This window comes from Syngnathus typhle, linkage group LG21 (assembly GCF_033458585.1).
Source record: "Syngnathus typhle isolate RoL2023-S1 ecotype Sweden linkage group LG21, RoL_Styp_1.0, whole genome shotgun sequence".
Classification (NCBI taxonomy): domain Eukaryota; kingdom Metazoa; phylum Chordata; class Actinopteri; order Syngnathiformes; family Syngnathidae; genus Syngnathus; species Syngnathus typhle.
In genome coordinates, this window is record NC_083758.1 from 3,840,116 (window position 1) to 3,857,559 (window position 17,444).

The 17,444-nt window shown below is 43.7% G+C and overlaps 1 protein-coding gene across 3 annotated transcripts in view; it reads left to right on the forward strand.

The window, feature by feature from the left end:
- Positions 1–16,629, forward strand: part of cacna1c (calcium channel, voltage-dependent, L type, alpha 1C subunit) — an 81,831-nt gene extending 65,202 nt beyond the window's left edge. Inside the window, exons 26-52 of one of the 3 annotated variants that reach the window (XM_061269090.1) lie at positions 8–115; positions 183–235; positions 309–455; positions 540–741; positions 1,215–1,373; positions 1,448–1,558; positions 2,207–2,290; positions 2,641–2,724; positions 5,181–5,252; positions 6,365–6,502; positions 6,682–6,747; positions 6,850–6,941; positions 7,186–7,348; positions 7,423–7,550; positions 7,630–7,726; positions 7,798–7,900; positions 7,979–8,080; positions 8,158–8,285; positions 8,346–8,480; positions 9,373–9,737; positions 10,258–10,386; positions 10,453–10,580; positions 10,658–10,755; positions 10,811–10,907; positions 10,975–11,083; positions 11,198–11,360; positions 11,423–16,629. In XM_061269090.1, the coding sequence (XP_061125074.1) occupies positions 8–115; positions 183–235; positions 309–455; positions 540–741; positions 1,215–1,373; positions 1,448–1,558; positions 2,207–2,290; positions 2,641–2,724; positions 5,181–5,252; positions 6,365–6,502; positions 6,682–6,747; positions 6,850–6,941; positions 7,186–7,348; positions 7,423–7,550; positions 7,630–7,726; positions 7,798–7,900; positions 7,979–8,080; positions 8,158–8,285; positions 8,346–8,480; positions 9,373–9,737; positions 10,258–10,386; positions 10,453–10,580; positions 10,658–10,755; positions 10,811–10,907; positions 10,975–11,083; positions 11,198–11,360; positions 11,423–11,878 (3,717 nt within the window). In that variant the 3' untranslated portion in view covers positions 11,879–16,629. Of the gene's footprint in view, positions 1–7; positions 116–182; positions 236–308; positions 456–539; positions 742–1,214; positions 1,374–1,447; positions 1,559–2,206; positions 2,291–2,640; positions 2,725–5,180; positions 5,253–6,364; positions 6,503–6,681; positions 6,748–6,849; positions 6,942–7,185; positions 7,349–7,422; positions 7,551–7,629; positions 7,727–7,797; positions 8,081–8,157; positions 8,286–8,345; positions 8,481–9,372; positions 9,738–10,257; positions 10,387–10,452; positions 10,581–10,657; positions 10,756–10,810; positions 10,908–10,974; positions 11,084–11,197; positions 11,361–11,422 lie in introns of all 3 variants that reach the window. The other 2 variants (XM_061269088.1, XM_061269087.1) reach the window with 2 other exon arrangements.
- The last annotated feature ends 815 nt before the right edge of the window (positions 16,630–17,444 follow it).

Genomic DNA, 17,444 nt, shown 5'->3' on the forward strand with positions numbered 1-17,444 from the left:
CCTTCAGCATGTGGTGCAGTGCGTCTTTGTGGCCATCAGGACCATCGGCAACATCGTCATCGTCACCACGTTGCTCCAGTTTATGTTCGCCTGCATCGGGGTGCAGCTTTTCAAGGTAAAAAAAGGCTAAATTATTTTCTACTTTAGGAAGAAGTCATTTACAAAAATGTTTTGCTCTCCAGGGCAAGTTCTTCTTCTGCACGGACAGCTCAAAACAGACAAAGGCGGACTGCAGGTAAGTGGCGGTCATCTTGACCAATTGCAATTATCTCAAAGCAGTTGTGTCATTGTGTTGTGCTTCTTGACAGAGGCTCGTATATAAAGTATAAGGACGGCGATGTGGCTAAGCCAGAGCGAGCCCTGAGACTGTGGGAGAACAGCGAATTTAACTTTGACGATGTGCTGCAAGGCATGATGGCTCTGTTCGCGGTGTCCACCTTTGAGGGCTGGCCGGGGTGTGTGCATGAATGCAAAATCACACACACACAACGGTTTGTTGTTCGTTTCGGCTCATCAACCGCCCCCTCCCTCCCCCGCAGGCTCTTGTACCGGGCCATTGACTCTCACACCGAAGACGTGGGTCCCATCTACAACTACCGTGTGGTCATCTCCATCTTCTTCATCATCTATATTATCATCATCGCCTTCTTCATGATGAACATCTTCGTCGGTTTCGTCATCGTCACCTTCCAGGAGCAAGGCGAGCAGGAGTATAAGAACTGTGAGCTTGATAAAAATCAGGTAAGGAGGGATTTATATGGTCTGTTCTAAAAATAGATCAGAAAAAGAAACATTTGTAGCAGGGTCAACCAGTTTTGATTTTTTTTTTTGAGCTTCCGATATTTGGCTGAATTTATTTATTTATTTATTTATTTAAAAAATATTTATTTGTTGGGATGTTCGATCCCACTTTTTTTAGAGCGATACTAATTAAACAGTGAATTCTTGAGTGGTCACCGATACCAAGTACCGATACAGCTAGTAGTTTGGATACATAAAACTTCCAGTACTGCTAATTCAGAATAATTATTAACATGATCAGTGATTAGTAGCTAGCATATGGTAATTGATTTTAACGGCAATAATTTTAACGCATTTCAGAAATTTGTATGAAACTACACGTAGTTTATTAGCATGTAATTCTCCATGTCAAAATGGTCGCTGACCCCTGGTCCAGTGTGTTACCTTTTGTATCTTTTGTGTGTTTATCGCAGCGTCAGTGTGTTGAATATGCCCTGAAGGCCCGCCCCCTTCGCCGCTACATCCCCAAGAACCCGTACCAGTACAAGGTGTGGTACGTGGTCAACTCCTCCTACTTTGAGTACCTGATGTTCACGCTCATCCTTCTCAACACAATCTGCCTGGCCATGCAGGTGAGCCACGCAGACACACATCCTATTTTCATCTCTTTTTGCGTCAATTGCGTGTTTCCGTTTGCGCTTGGCAGCATCACGGCCAGACGAAGAACTTCAACGATGCCATGAACATCCTCAATATGCTCTTCACTGGGCTCTTCACTGTGGAAATGATCCTCAAATTGATCGCCTTCAAGCCCAGGGTGAGGCCCGCTTTGATGTAAATTGGAGCAGACTTGCATATTTTATAAAGGAACGCATTAACACCTAATGACCCAAATGAGTGAACTCATCCACCCTCCCTCCCTATTTTCCCCCTCATCTTTGCCTCCTTTGACAAACCTAAGCCTCCATGTCTTTTAATATTATATACAGTGGCGCCTTGAGTTTAACTTGACTCGTAACTTCTTTAAGTCTTCTTTCCCATTGAAAAAATATATTCCAGCCTGAAAAAAAAACATCCATATTGTCAGTCTACATTTGCTGCTTCACCGTTTATGTTCAGATCACCGTCGCTTAAAGGGCTAATAAAACGAAGCCAGATCGATGCTACTCGTTAGCCTGCTTAGCCTCGTTTCCCAATATGTGTTAGCGTTAGAGGCTAAGCTACGTGGTCGTTTTGATTTAAACACACGCATAATTCTCTCGATTTGAGTTTGACCGTGAACTTTAATAAAAAGCTTGAAGGAAAAAAGGTTGAGCTACTCGTATCTCAAGGCGCCACTGTGGCATCAAGGCTGATATTTCCAAAGTGTGACATATCTGATCCGTGCTACGAGGTGGCGGCAGATGGTGTTTCCCTTCTAACCTTGGTCCCTCCCTCCCTTCCTCCTCCTCATCCTCCTGTGTAGGGGTACTTTAGTGATCCCTGGAATGTGTTTGATTTCCTCATCGTAATTGGCAGCATAATAGACGTCATTCTCAGTGAAATCAACGTAAGTACTCGCCTCTCCCTCTCTCTCTCTCTCTCTCTCTCTCCACCTGTCTTCTCTCCATTTTCTCCTCTTTCCCTCTCCTTTCTTCCTTCCTTGAGTCCGAAAAGACCACTCATTGGATACCGACTTCCATAAAGACAAGTAAGGCAGGCACTAACGTAGTCAGGTTCTTTATGGACGATTAATCGGATTGAACTGCCTCACACCAGTCGTGCATGCTGATTTCCTCCATCATTTTTTTTTGGGACCAATCAAATGTCTTTCTCTTCTCGTCATGTTTAAAAAGCTTCTTTTCCCCCCCCCCTCCTTTTTCTTTCTGTCATCTTTTTGCTCTTTCCATCGCCACGCAGCATTATTTTGTTGATGCATGGAACGCATTTGACGCCTTGATAGTTGTGGGTAGCATTGTTGACATAACCATCACTGAGGTTAACGTAAGTAGCTCCCTCCACGTTGCCAACACGCTTGCGCCATCCCCAAACGCTCAAACACACAAGGCGAGCGATACCCATCTCGCATGCCTTCAAATGATTAGCAAGCCTCAGCTGCACCACATTTGATCCCACGATGGCCCAATTGGGTCAAGTGAACCCAAAGTAGCATTAATTTGAAACACATGAAAAGCACTTTGCCAGCGCTCAATTTTAACCTGTTAGTTATTTTTTCACCCCCTCAAAAAAAATGGCTGCACTGTTTCTATCATTTGAATTTGTGACAGATTGGTGTCAATTTTTTTTTTGGTGCTCCCACGTTTCCTTTGGCACGACAAATGACAAGATGCATTGGTTTGGTGTCATTCAATATCTTTCTAAAATATTTTGTGACAGCAAGGTCTGGATTAGAATGATACATGAAGCAAAATCTCGCACGGGGAACAATTTAATCCCCAAATGATTTCACTCAGAGCCTGCTAGATGTATGTAAATGTCTTCGTGGATTCATTAATTCTCCACGTGGAGGCACAATAGAGTGGCATAACAATGCACAAACCCAACACAAATCAAATGTCGAGTGTCCATTGTGTTTAGACTTCAGGGTTCCTTGCCGTCGTTTAAAAAAAAAGGGAGGAAAGCTTTTTAGTATGCAAAAGCATAGAAGGACCCGGCAGAACTCCACATCATTTAGTCATAGAATAAATTCTGCTGGCAGGACTCAATTTCTAAGGGAAGCAAATCATGTTGTACAATGATGTCGCTTGCAGGCTTGGTCAAATACATGAATGTCACTTTAAAAATTCATCTTGAAAAGTGCCGCTTTTTATGACCTGGACAATCCCGGCCGGCTTCAAGTCCAGAAAGGGAATCCAGACTGGGCTTTCTATGAACAACACTCGCTGCAGTACTTTTTAGACATTTTGGTTGGACAGTTTGAAAATGGCCCAGATATGCATCCATGTCATCTGTCATCTTTTTCCTGGCTGATTTTCCTCATTTACTACTTAAGTGGGTGTTTTTTATTTTCACTTCTTGTCATGATCTTTTTTTTTCCCTAAATGTAATAATAACAAAATAACTTAACATTTTTGTTAACAAAATAAAGAAAAACTGAATTCTTTTAAAAGACTCTAACTGCATCTTTCAATAGAACATTTTAAAAACAAACAATTAAAATCAAAACAATTATTTAACAACAATTGAAAACAAAAATTAACTGTAACTATAATTATAGCAAAAAATTATTTTGTTTTTCCACACTTTGTTTTACGTTGTAACGAATAAATGAGGCATGAAGTGTAAGTATATATTTATTGTAACTTTGCTGATTCAATTATTTTTATTATTACTTATTTTTATTATTATTTATAAAAAAAAAGCCTGTTGCTGCTACTTGCACTCCAGCAAAAGGCCGTTTAACACAAAAACGATTTCAATTTAGAATAAATCCCTTCCTTCCTTCCTTCTTTCCTTCCTTCCCTCTGTCGTTCTTTCTCTCAATATCCATTCTGTATTTTGTCTTGTGTCAGTCAACCTCGCACACAATCAAACACGACACACACCCCTCTTACCGGCAGATGGTATAATCTTACCATTTTGAAGTGAGGTGGCCCGGTTACAATGCGTCACCTTTCTTCCAGGAGAAGCTTTTGGAGGGTAACGTTGCGCAAGATCGCTCGATCCATCGCTCCGAGCTTGATTAAAATGTCGCTTACTGGAGGGCGGGGCTTACATCTTTGTGCCTGAATGTGAATGTGAGATTGGGGCGCCTATTTGACTCGAAAGGATTGTTTGGAGCTCAAATGAGGCCTCGAATAGCACATCGGGTGTTTTCCGATTGTCTGCCCATACGGTAAACACAGCTTGAACGTTCCGTAGCGGCATCTTCTGCTATTGCATCGTAGCTCCAGCTGGCAGCAAGATAAACAGATAGTTCCGGAGGCAACCTTCCATCTATCACCGTGCACATAAAGCCACGGGCGCCTGCACATAAATGTTGCAGGCACATCATCAGCTCCTTCGCCTTTCTCTCCATGCTGGCCCGGGCCATTATTCATTATTTCAGCCCCGAAGCGTTAAACAGACTTTTCCAATATCCTACAGTCCCAACATGGTTCAAGCTAGCCTGATGCCACCCATCTATACGCTGTAATATCTTCTGGATTGTCCCTCCTGGCCCAGATGAAAATATGCTTTTTTTTTTTTTTTTAATAATAATCCATCCACTTCCTGCTTGGGAGGGCAAGAAAAACTCCTCGAGTATGACATCTAGCGCTTGAGCAGCTGAGATTTTTTTTTTTTAGTAAGAATGGACGTCAAAAAAAAAGAATTGTAGGGAGAGGAGACTTTTTTGTCCCCCCAAAAATCGTATTACCTCCAAATATTTGAAGACAACTGGACGACTCACAAGGCGCCGCCGCCGCTCTGTTGCTGATCTTTGTTGCCTTTCCTTAAAGCCAGCTGACTCCTCCTCGTCCTCTTCGTCTTCCTCCTCTTCCTCCTCTCACCCCCCTGTGGTAAGACCAACGGTACGCTCCGACGGTAACCTCCGGCGTCGATCCGTCCCGCCGTCCTCCGCATGACCCCCACCGCCGCCACACTGCTGATATTCCATCGTTGTGTGTGGGTCCAATGCGCTGGAGTTGCGTGACTTTTGCAAGTGGCGTGGTTGTTGTTGCCATGGCGCTCGCTGACTCCCCCCGCCCCCCACCCCCCCCCCGCCCGGTGCTTCGTCATCAGTGCAAACCATCACGCTGTCACACTATTTGATGTCCCCGAGTCTTCTTTTGTCTTTCTAAACAAACTTGATGTCACCTCAGCTTCCTGCCCCACGCTCTCTTTGATTCTTTGATTGTTTTTTTGGGGTACACTGTGCGGCAGAGAACTGAGCCAAATCTGTTCCAAAACTTTTGCACACCACAGAATTGATGATGTCGTTTTGATATACGAGTGGCAACAAACAGATGTGTCCAGATGTTACATCGCATGTTCATGTTGCTTTTGTTCTTTCGTCGCTAAGAAGAAACAGTACCATAAATAAATAAATGCGTATTAGAATAGAACTCAACACGATGAGTATTTTGCATTTTTTATCATCGACTGCTGGCATACAAAAGAAAGCCGCCGCTAAAAAACCTCCTCAACTGCCAAATTTCCACCCTGAAATAAAAGTCTAAAAATAACTCATGAGGGTCAATCACAAGAGGTTTTGTCAGTAAAAGCAAACCACTAGAAAGGGGTGAGAATGAGATTTGCCAAGCGTGATGATGGGAATTTATACCAGAAGATATAATATCTTAATCTACGTGAAGCTCCCCAGTTGTTCCCGCACACCAGGAGTGATTTATTTGAACCTCCCTGCAGGCAGAGATTTCTGACGCTTCCGAATTGTTCCGGGGCGATTTATGGACCTGCTAGTTTTAAAAATAATCTCTACGGACATCTATGAAAACACATACAATGGCGCGGCCGTGATGTTTTTTAGGCAAAATAACCGGAATCTAGTAGACATGAGATTCTGTTTGTTGCCTCGTGAATTCCTCAAACAGACGAAACCTCAATTTTTGTCTTCTGAAAGTTTTTCATGCTAACTTGGGCACGTGTGCATGTGTGTGCGAATAATGTCATTAACGTCAAAAAGGGCCTGCAAAACTCGGAAGAGAACGCTCGGATCTCCATCACCTTCTTCCGGCTCTTCCGTGTGATGCGTCTGGTGAAACTGCTCTCCCGTGGGGAAGGGATACGGACCTTGCTGTGGACATTCATCAAGTCCTTCCAGGTGACTCAACTCAAAGGCTCGATCCAATTCAAGTAATTCAGGAAATGATTTCCTCCAGACAGGACAGAAAAAACCTGAATGAAAAACTTGAAGCCAAAACAGCAGGGGCCCCATAGTTGACCCCTGTGGAACACCAAAATGGAATGTAACAGTAAATGTGATCCGTTTCTCTTCTCCAGGCTCTACCTTACGTCGCCCTGCTGATCGTAATGCTGTTTTTCATTTACGCCGTCATCGGCATGCAGGTAAAACCGCCTCCTGCCTCGTCTCCCTGTTGTATTTAATTGGCCTTTCCTAATTGACCAAAGAGACTCGCGTGTTTTCCTCCCCCGCCGCTTCTCGTGCAGATGTTTGGCAAGATAGCGCTGCAGGACCACACGCAGATCAACAGGAACAACAATTTCCAGACGTTCCCCCAAGCAGTGCTGCTGCTCTTCAGGTGAGGGAGATTTCAACGCTCCTTATCGTCTCCTTCGACACGCTCGGCGCCCTCTCTGAGCTTCTTTTTCCTAAAATAAGCTTCACTCGTGGATTTTCTTTTTTCGGGTTAATTAAAATATACACTAATGTCAAAAAAGGTATTTTAAAAGTGTGTTACACATGGTAGCGTGTAGCAATTTGAAGCTCCAGCTGTGCTGGAACATTGGTTGGAAAAAGAAGTGAAAACAAAGCATGTCGGGCAGATGTGCGACAGGCGAAGCGTGGCAAGAGATCATGCTGGCGTGCTCGCCCTACCGCCCATGCGAGAAAGGATCCTCCAATGAGAACATCACCATCCAGGAGGACTGCGGGAGCCAGTTTGCTATCATCTACTTTGTCAGCTTCTACATGCTCTGTGCCTTTCTGGTGAGCACCAAGTCTAAACCCGCCCAAATTAAATTTGGTGATTTGAAAGAATTTAGACGGAATCTTTTCTGTAGATCATTAATCTCTTCGTGGCTGTCATCATGGATAACTTTGACTACCTGACGCGGGATTGGTCCATCCTGGGGCCGCATCATCTCGATGAATTCAAGAGGATCTGGGCCGAGTACGACCCGGAAGCTAAGTGAGTTAGCGTAGCGACGCCGGAAACAGATAACGAGCAGTGTGCAAAAATCATTCACGTGTTGTTCTTTTTTTTTCAGGGGGAGGATCAAGCACCTGGATGTGGTGACTCTCCTCCGAAGAATCCAGCCACCGCTCGGCTTCGGGAAGCTCTGTCCTCACCGGGTCGCTTGCAAGGTTTGCACGCCGGTTTGTACTTGAGCTGATTCCAGAAGATCATCTAGCATTGTGTTTATGTTTGTATGTAGCGTCTGGTATCCATGAACATGCCTCTAAACAGCGACGGAACCGTCATGTTCAACGCGACGCTGTTTGCACTCGTCAGAACCGCACTGAGGATCAAGACAGAAGGTACAGCGCACATAATTAGACTCACTCTAGTTGTCTTTTCATGCATCCAAGCTGTTTATGTTCTGTGCGTGTTTTTAGGGAATCTGGAGCAAGCCAATGAGGAACTGAGGGCCATCGTAAAGAAGATCTGGAAGCGAACCAGCATGAAACTTCTGGATCAAGTGGTGCCCCCTGCTGGCGGTGTGTAGTATTGGATTTTGGAAAATCCCCGATTTACAAGCAGGAATGTAACGTTCAAAATGTTTTTGTCGACTCAGACGACGAGGTGACCGTCGGAAAGTTCTACGCCACCTTCCTCATTCAGGAATACTTCCGCAAGTTCAAGAAGAGGAAAGAACAAGGTCTGGTGGCCAAAGTGCCGCCCAAAACTGCCCTCTCTCTGCAGGTAAGCGCACAAACTTGTCATTCGCATTTCTGCATCACAAACATTTCGCGGTACGTTTAGGCGGGCCTGCGGACGTTGCATGACATCGGTCCGGAGATCAGGAGGGCCATCTCTGGAGACCTCACGGTGGAGGAGGAGGTAGACAAAGGCCCCAAGGAGCCCGTGTCAGCCGCATCCGAGGACGATATCTTCAGGGTAAAGGTCGGCTACACACACTTTCACGTACTCATAGAAAGCGAGCAAGCAAGAGAACGATGCTTGGCCTCCAGCTTGAAGCTCTCCATTTAGATATGAATAATATTCATGCATGTGCTCAAGTACTACATCAATTCACACTTGGTAAGTTTCCATTCAAGCAGCCTCCCATTGGTGTCATCATTTCCAGGCCCCGATTGATATTATAAAACTGGCTGATTTTTGCCGATTTTGAAAAAAGTTTGAATATTCAATATAATTTTTATAATTAATATTTTTTTATTGTTTTTGCCGATTTTTCTTTCCTAATTATTAAGAAAGCAAAAAAGAATTAAAAATATTCAATATAGTTTCTTAATTAATCAGATTGTTTTTAAATTCATTTTTTTGCCGATTTTTCTTTCCTAAGTATTAAGGGAGCAAAAAAGAATTTAAAATATTCAATATAGTTTTTTAATTAATCTTTTTTTTTTTAAATGAATGATTCTTGCCGATTTTTCTTTCCCACGTATTAAGGGAGCAAAAAATAAGTTAAAATATTCAAGATGGTTTTTTTTTTTTAATTAATCGCTTATCAGACTTTTATTTTGCCAAATATCGGAGTTTGCATTGGCCTCAAGAAATCCATATCAGTTGGGCCCTGATCATTTCCACATAAGCCGCCATGCTCATTTGTTGGGAGCAGTTTTACCCCCCAAAAAAAATAATTAAAAATTATATGATTCGGTTATTGTAGTTCACAGAAAGGAATGAAATATCTCAAATTATCGAAACTTGAATTACTGCATTTTGTAAATTACAACCTGGCTGGAATGAATGTTCCTATTCCTATTTTTATTTATAGTGCACCCCACTATTTCTTTCCATTTCTAAATGCCTTTCTCCTCTCCAGCGGTCAGGCGGCTTGTTCGGCAACCACGTCAACTACTACAACCAGAGCGACGGGCGTGCCTCCTTCCCGCAGTCGTTCACCACCCAACGTCCCTTGCACATCAGCCAGAAGGGCTCGCCCTGCGACGTCGAGAGCCCGTCCCACGAGAAGCTCATGGACTCCACCACCTTCACGCCGTCCTCGTACTCGTCGTCGGGCTCCAACGCCAACATCAACAACGCCAACAACACCGGCATGGTGGGCGTGGCCCCGCAAGGCGTGGCCCGCTTCCCCGGCCCGTCCATCAGCACGGTGGACGGCCACACGGGACAACCGCTCACGCCCATCCTGCTGCCCAGATCGGCTTGGTGCTTCCCTCCCAAGAGGTCAGTCATCCGTTAATCCTCGAAGGACGACAATAATCTCTGCTCGGAAACTTTTCATTCCTCTCTTCTTCTCCTTGTGCGCATTGGCAAGCAGGACGTGTTTTTTTGACAACCTCATTCGGTACGTCGCCCAGTGTGCCTTTGCCCGGTCTCATCTGAAAAGGCGCGGATGAGAAAGTGCCATAGCGACGACGGTTGCTATGCACTGCTTGCGTTGCTCCAGCAAAGCTGGGGGATGGAGCGTTTGGTGCACCAAACCTTCCCCATCCATGGCTTTTGGCGCTGCTCTTTTATGATTTGTCACTCGTGCTTCTGGTGAACTAACCACACGTTTGCTTTGGTGCCCTCAAACCAGTTTTGCAACAATTGGCGGGACATTGAAGTTTTTATTCTCAATATTAGCTTGAACGCTAAGCCTCGCTGCTCCTCCAATTTTTTTTTGGGCCCGAGCTTTGACCCGCTTCAAAATTAAACTCTGCTCGTCGGCACGTTTGTGTTCACTCTGCGTCTCGGCCCGCAGCTCCGATTCGAGCGACAGCCGCCTGCCAATCATCCGCAGGGGCGAAGGCTCCACGGAGGAAACGTACGACGAGAGCTATGTCGACGAGAGGGAATTCCACGAGGACGACCACTCGCTCTCCTCCGACATGTACGACTCCAAATTCAGAAGCGTGATGGGGCGCAACATTGTTAACGACAATTTTTTGGGCCTTAGGCTGATATACCGCGATGACACCTGCAAGCAGCTGACTCCCATGGAGGAAGGAGAAGACGTGGAGGAGAGAAGAGGAGGTGGAGGCTGGCAATCTCCCAGAAGAGTTTTTCTCTGTCCCACTTCTTTAGGTACAACCCCATTCACTCATTTTATCTCTGTTGCTTTTCTTCTTTTTTTTTTTTTTACCTCCAAGTCCTTTCTTCAGGGCGGAGATCTTCTTTCCATTTAGAGTGTCTGAGGAGACAGTCGAGGCCGGACGTCTCTCAGAAGACGGCCGTACCGCTGCACCTCGTCCATCATCAGGTAGAAGTCGTTTTAGTTCGTTGTTGTGGATTTGCTAACTCGCTCTTCCCTCAAGGCGCTAGCGGTGGCCGGGCTGAGTCCATTGATAAGGAGGAGCCACTCGCCTACCCTCTTTAGCCGGTTGTGCTCCACACCTCCGGCCAGTCCCCCAGGTAGTCCTCCTCGTCGACCTGATCATCAGACAGAGCTGAGTGGTTTTTTTTTTTTCTCCTTCCGTAGGACAAGGCAGAGACGCCTCGCATCAGTGGGTACCCTCGCTAAGGTTAGAGGGCTCCAACTCCCACGAAAAGCTCAACACCAGCTTGCCCTCGGTCAACTGCGGGCCCTGGTAAGACCAAACAATCGAAGCGACCGCAAAAGCCGTCGGGGTGGACTACACAAGATGTGCACTCAGCAGAGTGACTTCATTGTTGTGAAAACAGGAGTTGTTTGTCTTTTGCAGGTATAGCGACAGTAATGGGAACAGTCGGGTACCTAGCCCCGCCTCCGGTATGCCGGCGACCAATCAGAGAGCACCGCGGCCGGTGTCGCTCACGGTGCCCTTGTTATCGAGGCACGAATCTAGCTCGCTGTCGCACGGCAGCGCCGGAAGTCTGGTGGAGGCGGTAAGTGTGTGTTTAAGTGCAGCCCCCTACCAATTTATTGACCCCTGACTTGACCTTTTCAGGTGCTAATATCAGAAGGCTTGGGCCAGTTCGCGCAGGACCCTTCCTTCATCGAGGCCACAAAGGCCGAGCTGGCCGACGCCTGCGACATGACCATCGAGGAGATGGAGCACGCGGCCAGCAACATCCTCAACGCCAACACCTCCGTCGCCGCCACTGCCTCGGACGCCGCGCCTGCCGCCTCCCAGCACAGCCCCAACGGCAACCTCCTGCCCTTCCTCAGGGACAGGGACCACGGAGGGGAGGACGGCGAAGAGGCGGGCGGGAACCGAGGCTCCGTCCACGGGCCGTCCTCTGTAGAAGAGCGACAAGAGCTCCTGGCGGAAGAGCGGGAACAGGAAGAGGAGGAGGAGGACGTCGGGGGGAGGGAGGAAGGACCCCACCGAAGCTCCTCGGTGATGTCGAGGACCAGCGTGCTGCTGGAGGATGAGGACATGGAGTGTGTGACAAGTTTGTAGGGGCTCCACCGGACGTCTCACGATTGGTGGCTATGTTAGTCCCCGCCCCCTTCACACACACACGCCTCTATTGCGCCAGAGGAAGCGGCTCCGAACAATGTCGGCCAAGACGCGTCACAAATGCTTTGTACGTCTGAATGTTTGTAGTAAAGTATATCACACTATACTCTATATTATCAGAGTGTGCGCTTGCGTGCGCGTGTTTTTCCCCCCTCTTTGTACGCACATGCGTGTGAGAGTGCGTGTCTCTAAAGTGCCTCACAGTTTTCTCACGTCCTCAAAGTGACGAGCAAAGACGGCCAGGGGAAGGCAAAAATCCGTCAACGGACCTCCTCCTCCTCCTCGGTTCACTCGGGATGAAGCGCTGTATTGTCAAAAATAATAATCATCATTTCAAAAGCGTCCTCCTCTTCCAAAGGAACGCCCCCCGCCCCCCCCCTCACACCGGGGGATGGACCAACAGTCACCAAAATGGCCGACAGACTGGCTTCTTTTTTTGTCACTTCCTGCTCCCAAACAGAAAACGTGACGAGCAGAGACGTGAGCAGCTTTTTTTATTTTTGTTTCACCTCATACCTCACCATCCTTCCCACCTTTCGCCAACCTGCCATTTTCTTTCGGCGGGGAGTTGGACAGGACTCCGGCCTCAACTCTGCGTTGCCCGCCATTTTGTTTTCCTCCTCATGCTGTCTAATTTATCCTTGATTTGTTTGCACAATCGGGGTGCTGGTCTTTCTAAATGTACTTTTAGGAGAATTTTAAGCGGTTTTAAGTAACGAAGCAGGGCGTAGGCCTTTTTATTTTGGAGGGTGCGTGTCTGCGTTCGTACGATCGCGTGTGTACGTGCGTGTAAAGACAAGTGTTCTTTCTCTCAATCAGTATGCACCTTTTACAGATTGTATCTATTTATTTATTTATTTTTTTCCCAAAAGAAAAAAAAAGATGTGAGTGTGTGCGCGTTCTTTGAGTGGCTACATATGTACGCTTCAATGAAAAAGATTTTTAAGCCTAAACAGTAATTTAAGGTAGCATTACAAGGGTGTGTGTGTGCGCGTGTGTGTATGTGTGTGTGTGAGACAGGGTTACCACAGACAGGCATGCTTCCAAAGTGTTTCAAGGTTCGGACTTTTCACATTTTAATCGTCACGGGTTTTGGGGGTTTTCTGTTCTGAGATAGATTTTTTTTTTTTTTTTATATTTATGTGCTGAAAAAAAAAAAGTCATGAATGCAGTGAAAGGGCCGTAACACACTGTTATCATTGTTTTTCTTTTCAAATGAACTCTTAGGGCTGAGTTTAAAGATGCTGCAAGAATTTTAAAATCCATCTTCGAGGAAAAACATGTTTCCCTTTGTTTTATTTGAAGGTGGTTTTTATGTGGGCCGTGCGGATTTTGTCCATCACAAGTCCGAGTTTGTAGCAAGAAGGCACTGACAGATTTGGAAATGTGGGGAAATATTTTCAATTGCTAATTATAGTTTCAACAAAAGTTGTAGCTAGTCCTCTGACGTAGTAGAGGACAACTGTCCCAAATGTCACGCTATGGGTGTTCCTTTATTTAATTGTTTTTTTGTAAATACTTTCTTGATGGAAAAATAAGTCAATTTTTGGTCAGAAATTAGACCAACATGCTATTTGGTTCAATTTAACACAACTTTGAGCTGGGTTTTATTTTATTGTTAAAACAACCCAAATTTTGGTCAAATCAAAAGGTTGGCTGAAATACTGTATCCAAAAAATGGTTCAGTCCGATGTTTGACCAAAATGTGGTTATTTCTAATTTAGAGTGTATTTTTCATTTTCTATTTCATCCAATTTGGGTTACTTTTAACCAGGCAGTTTTAAGACTAAAAGATAATCCAAGTGTGGGTCGTAAAGTAAAAAGAAAAATATAATAATAATGATAATAATAATAATTAAAATATATATATATATATTTTTTAATTTGATTATTTAACCCCAAAAGTAGGGTCAAGTGAATAATCTACAAAACAAACCCCAAAATTATTTTTTGTAAAATTTTCATTTCCAAATTTGCATGGGGAAAAAAGTGTAGAGTGACTTTTGGGACAGCTTGTTTTATAAATTTGATATGAGGGCAATGATGCACTGTGGCCCTTATCCATGTGCGTGTGCTGTGACTCCCTGTTGCCTCTGGAGGAGAAAACCACTCAAACCTGGAGACAAAGATCGTATTTGCCACATTTCTCCCGAGACAACACTGCCATGTGTCCCTCTCATAGCAGCTCTTGGCAGAGAATGGATGCAGTATTCACCACCACTCTTGTGAGAATTATGCAAACTTAATGTGAATGTGATGTCACGTGGCTGGAAAGCCGTCGGCTATTTTGGATTCCGTTGCTTACTTGCGCTTATTTGCAGTTTTGTTTGAATGCACGATTGGATATTTAAAAGATTTGTTATCTTGAGCGATTTGACTAAAGGCCCCATTGAGAATTCCTCAGATGTGACCCTGAGTAACCCTGTCTGGTAACAGCAAGATATGCAATAACTTTGTCTGTACGCGTCCCCCCCCCCCCCACCCCCCTGGCATGTTTTGTAACCCCCTCCCATGCCAGAGAAACCTAACATACTTGAAATCAGGTGAGATGCAGTGTAGTATTCTTGACGTGTTTATTGACCTGAAATTAGTTTTTTGCTCTTTTGTTGTTGTTGTTCTTGCAGTCTGGGAGCCTGATGAACGGTTGATTAATTTCTCTGGTCGATGCGAGTGATTGACAGGTGTCGCCATGACAACATCAGAGCAGGTGATGAACGATTTTGAAAAATCCTATAACGATTAAGCGATTATTTTTTTCAATCCCATGTTTTATTTTACAAGCAGTTAATTAATCCGGATTACAGTAAACCGTATTAGATTTGTTATACAAATGTAAATTAACGTCATTGTCATTGCAATGCCGATTTTAATTCGATTAATCGTTCAAGCCGACTGCTTGTACATGCAGTAAATGAAATTAAAGGAAAGGATAATTTTTGCATATCTTGAAGAGGACAGCAGGGTTTTTTTGTTTTATTCTCCGAAGAAAGGCTGCCCCCAATTCAATGTCGAGCTCATTTAAAGCCCCCTCTGACCCCGGCATATATTAAAAAGTGATCCTTCGAGATTATTCATAAAGAAAAGTGACTCATTTATTAATTTTGATATTTCCCAGAGGCATCTTTGAGATTAAGAAAGCTCATAGGCGGGGGAAAAAAGATGTTTTAAGGTTTAGAAGATGACAAGACAAATGTAACCAATCAATTTCAGTCTTCAGTGGTGCCTTGAGATAAGAGTGGCTTGATAGCAAATGAAGTTTGTATCTCAAGGTATACCAATGATATAGAGGAGTTTAAAATTCATATTGCCTCACCATAGGCGGACGATTGTATATTTTTCTACAAATATATAATCAAGAGAATGTTATGGAAGTAGAGGTCAAGAATGTATTTATGGCCTACTGACTGTAGTGTCAGCATGAATTTATCGGACCATCCCACTTGAGATATATTACGGAAATTTTTCTCACTGAAATATATTCGTTTCATTTCAAAGAGAAAAGCCCAAAAAGCCTTTTTTTTTTTTTTTTGCATGGCCTCCAATCAATTTCAACCCAGAATGAAGAGCAGGTGTACAGATATTTTATGGGAAAGTATATTCTAGAATGCTAGTTTACATAGCGACTTTATTCTATTTTAGATATCAAATGGAGAAATACTTTATGCGTGGATGACAAGAGATGACGGAGATGGACAGTGCAATTGATAGTTCGCAGGCTTTGAGTTGTTATACCCTGATAAGTTTCCTTTCTCACAGCGAGTCTTGAAAGTGCATGTGCAAAAACTGAAGTGACCAAAGCAAAAGGATTGATATTCAAAAGTCAACCCAGGTGAATAGTAACAGTGGTTACGAAGTTGAAGCAACTGCTTTATTCGTCTTATTTATTTGCTGTTAATGAAAACGAAATACCTGGCGTGGGAAATTTGATTCAAGACACATGCGAGTCAACTTTTTAGCTCACAAAGATTCACGCGAGCATGTCTGTATACGGGTGTGTGCTTGTGTGTGCAGCTTTAATGAGCCTTTTATTTTGCTGACAGAAATGAGTCGAAAAACTCTCTCGCAGGGTTGGTTGTTTTTGTCTTCTTCACAGCTGGGAATTATGCCGAGAGGCGTTCAAAGACCAATTGTAGTGTTTGGATGACATCACTATATTTTACTGTCAAAATGAGTGTTTAGCGGGTGGCAGTGTAGGGATGACAAGCCACACCCCTTCGGTTGCGTGAGGGCTTTTTATTGGCCCCATCACTTGGTCGCCTTGGTTACGGCTGCATGGTCTAACACTCTTTCTTCTTTTTCTAAGTTGTTTCTTTTATTTCATTTTAGACTCTAGAAAAGGGAAATAATATACAAATTAAATCAGAATATTAATTCAATCACTTTTCTACTCCTATTTTCCAAAAAAAAGTGACACTGAAAAAAAAAACAAGAAAAAAAAGTGGATTTGTAAATAAGTCGTGTACAGTTTGTATCTGTAAGTCGTCAGTCTGTCATTGGTGACAGAGTCTGTCTTGCTTATAACGCACGCTACCAGTAAATAAAAAATATAAAAAGGAAAAAGTATATTTAGACTGTATGGTCCCTTGAAAGCAAGTTTTAAATTAATATCTGATGTATATTCCTGTAACATTGCATTTTTATCTGAGGAATGATGTTATTAAAAAATTGCAAATAAATTGCATTTCCTACAATCGTCTTTTTCATCTTTATATTATATATTGTATTTGATTCTAATTCTAATATAGAAATGCCAAAATTAATATTTCGCCTGATTTACTTATTTGTTGTCTGGAAAGAGTCAGTTAAAGAGAAATAATTGTTCGATTTTCACTTTTTATTTCTAAAACAAAAACAGAATATGGCACGAGACACACATCAAAAATCGGCTCGTAATTTAAGGAAAAGCAGTTCGGAAGTTGAATGATTAAATATTTGTTTTGGATTCCCGGAAGTTATCACTCGCTGCATTTCTCATACTGACCACGAGACGGCGACATTTCTCAAAGCGTGAAGTCCACCTGGAGTCGGCGTTTACGTTTCGTCTCTTGACCTTTTCTCAGTGTTTGTATGTTGCAAGTTACTAATCACGAACCTGACAGATCTTGAATTGTGTGTTTTTAAATTTAATTTTAATGTCCCGCACCACCAGACTCACCAACAGCTTCATACTCCAGGCTGTTAGGATCCTGAACTCTCTCCCCCTTTCTGCGTAGCGTCCTGTACTTTGCGCTATGCTTACTGTCTGCTGTATGCACACTGGCTCAGTTTTGCTCCTCTTATTTATTGTGTTATTTGTTTATTATTTATTCATTACTCATTATTTATTTATTATTTATTGTTCGTGCCTTCTTGTTTTTATTTTGTGTCGTTTACTTGTGTGTCTATCGTGTGCTGCGTCTCGTCACCGTGGGATAGAGGAAACGGAATTTCGGTTTCTTTGTGTGTCTTGACATATGAAGGGATTGACAATGAAGCAGACGTTGATCTTGACTTTGATTTTTTCTGA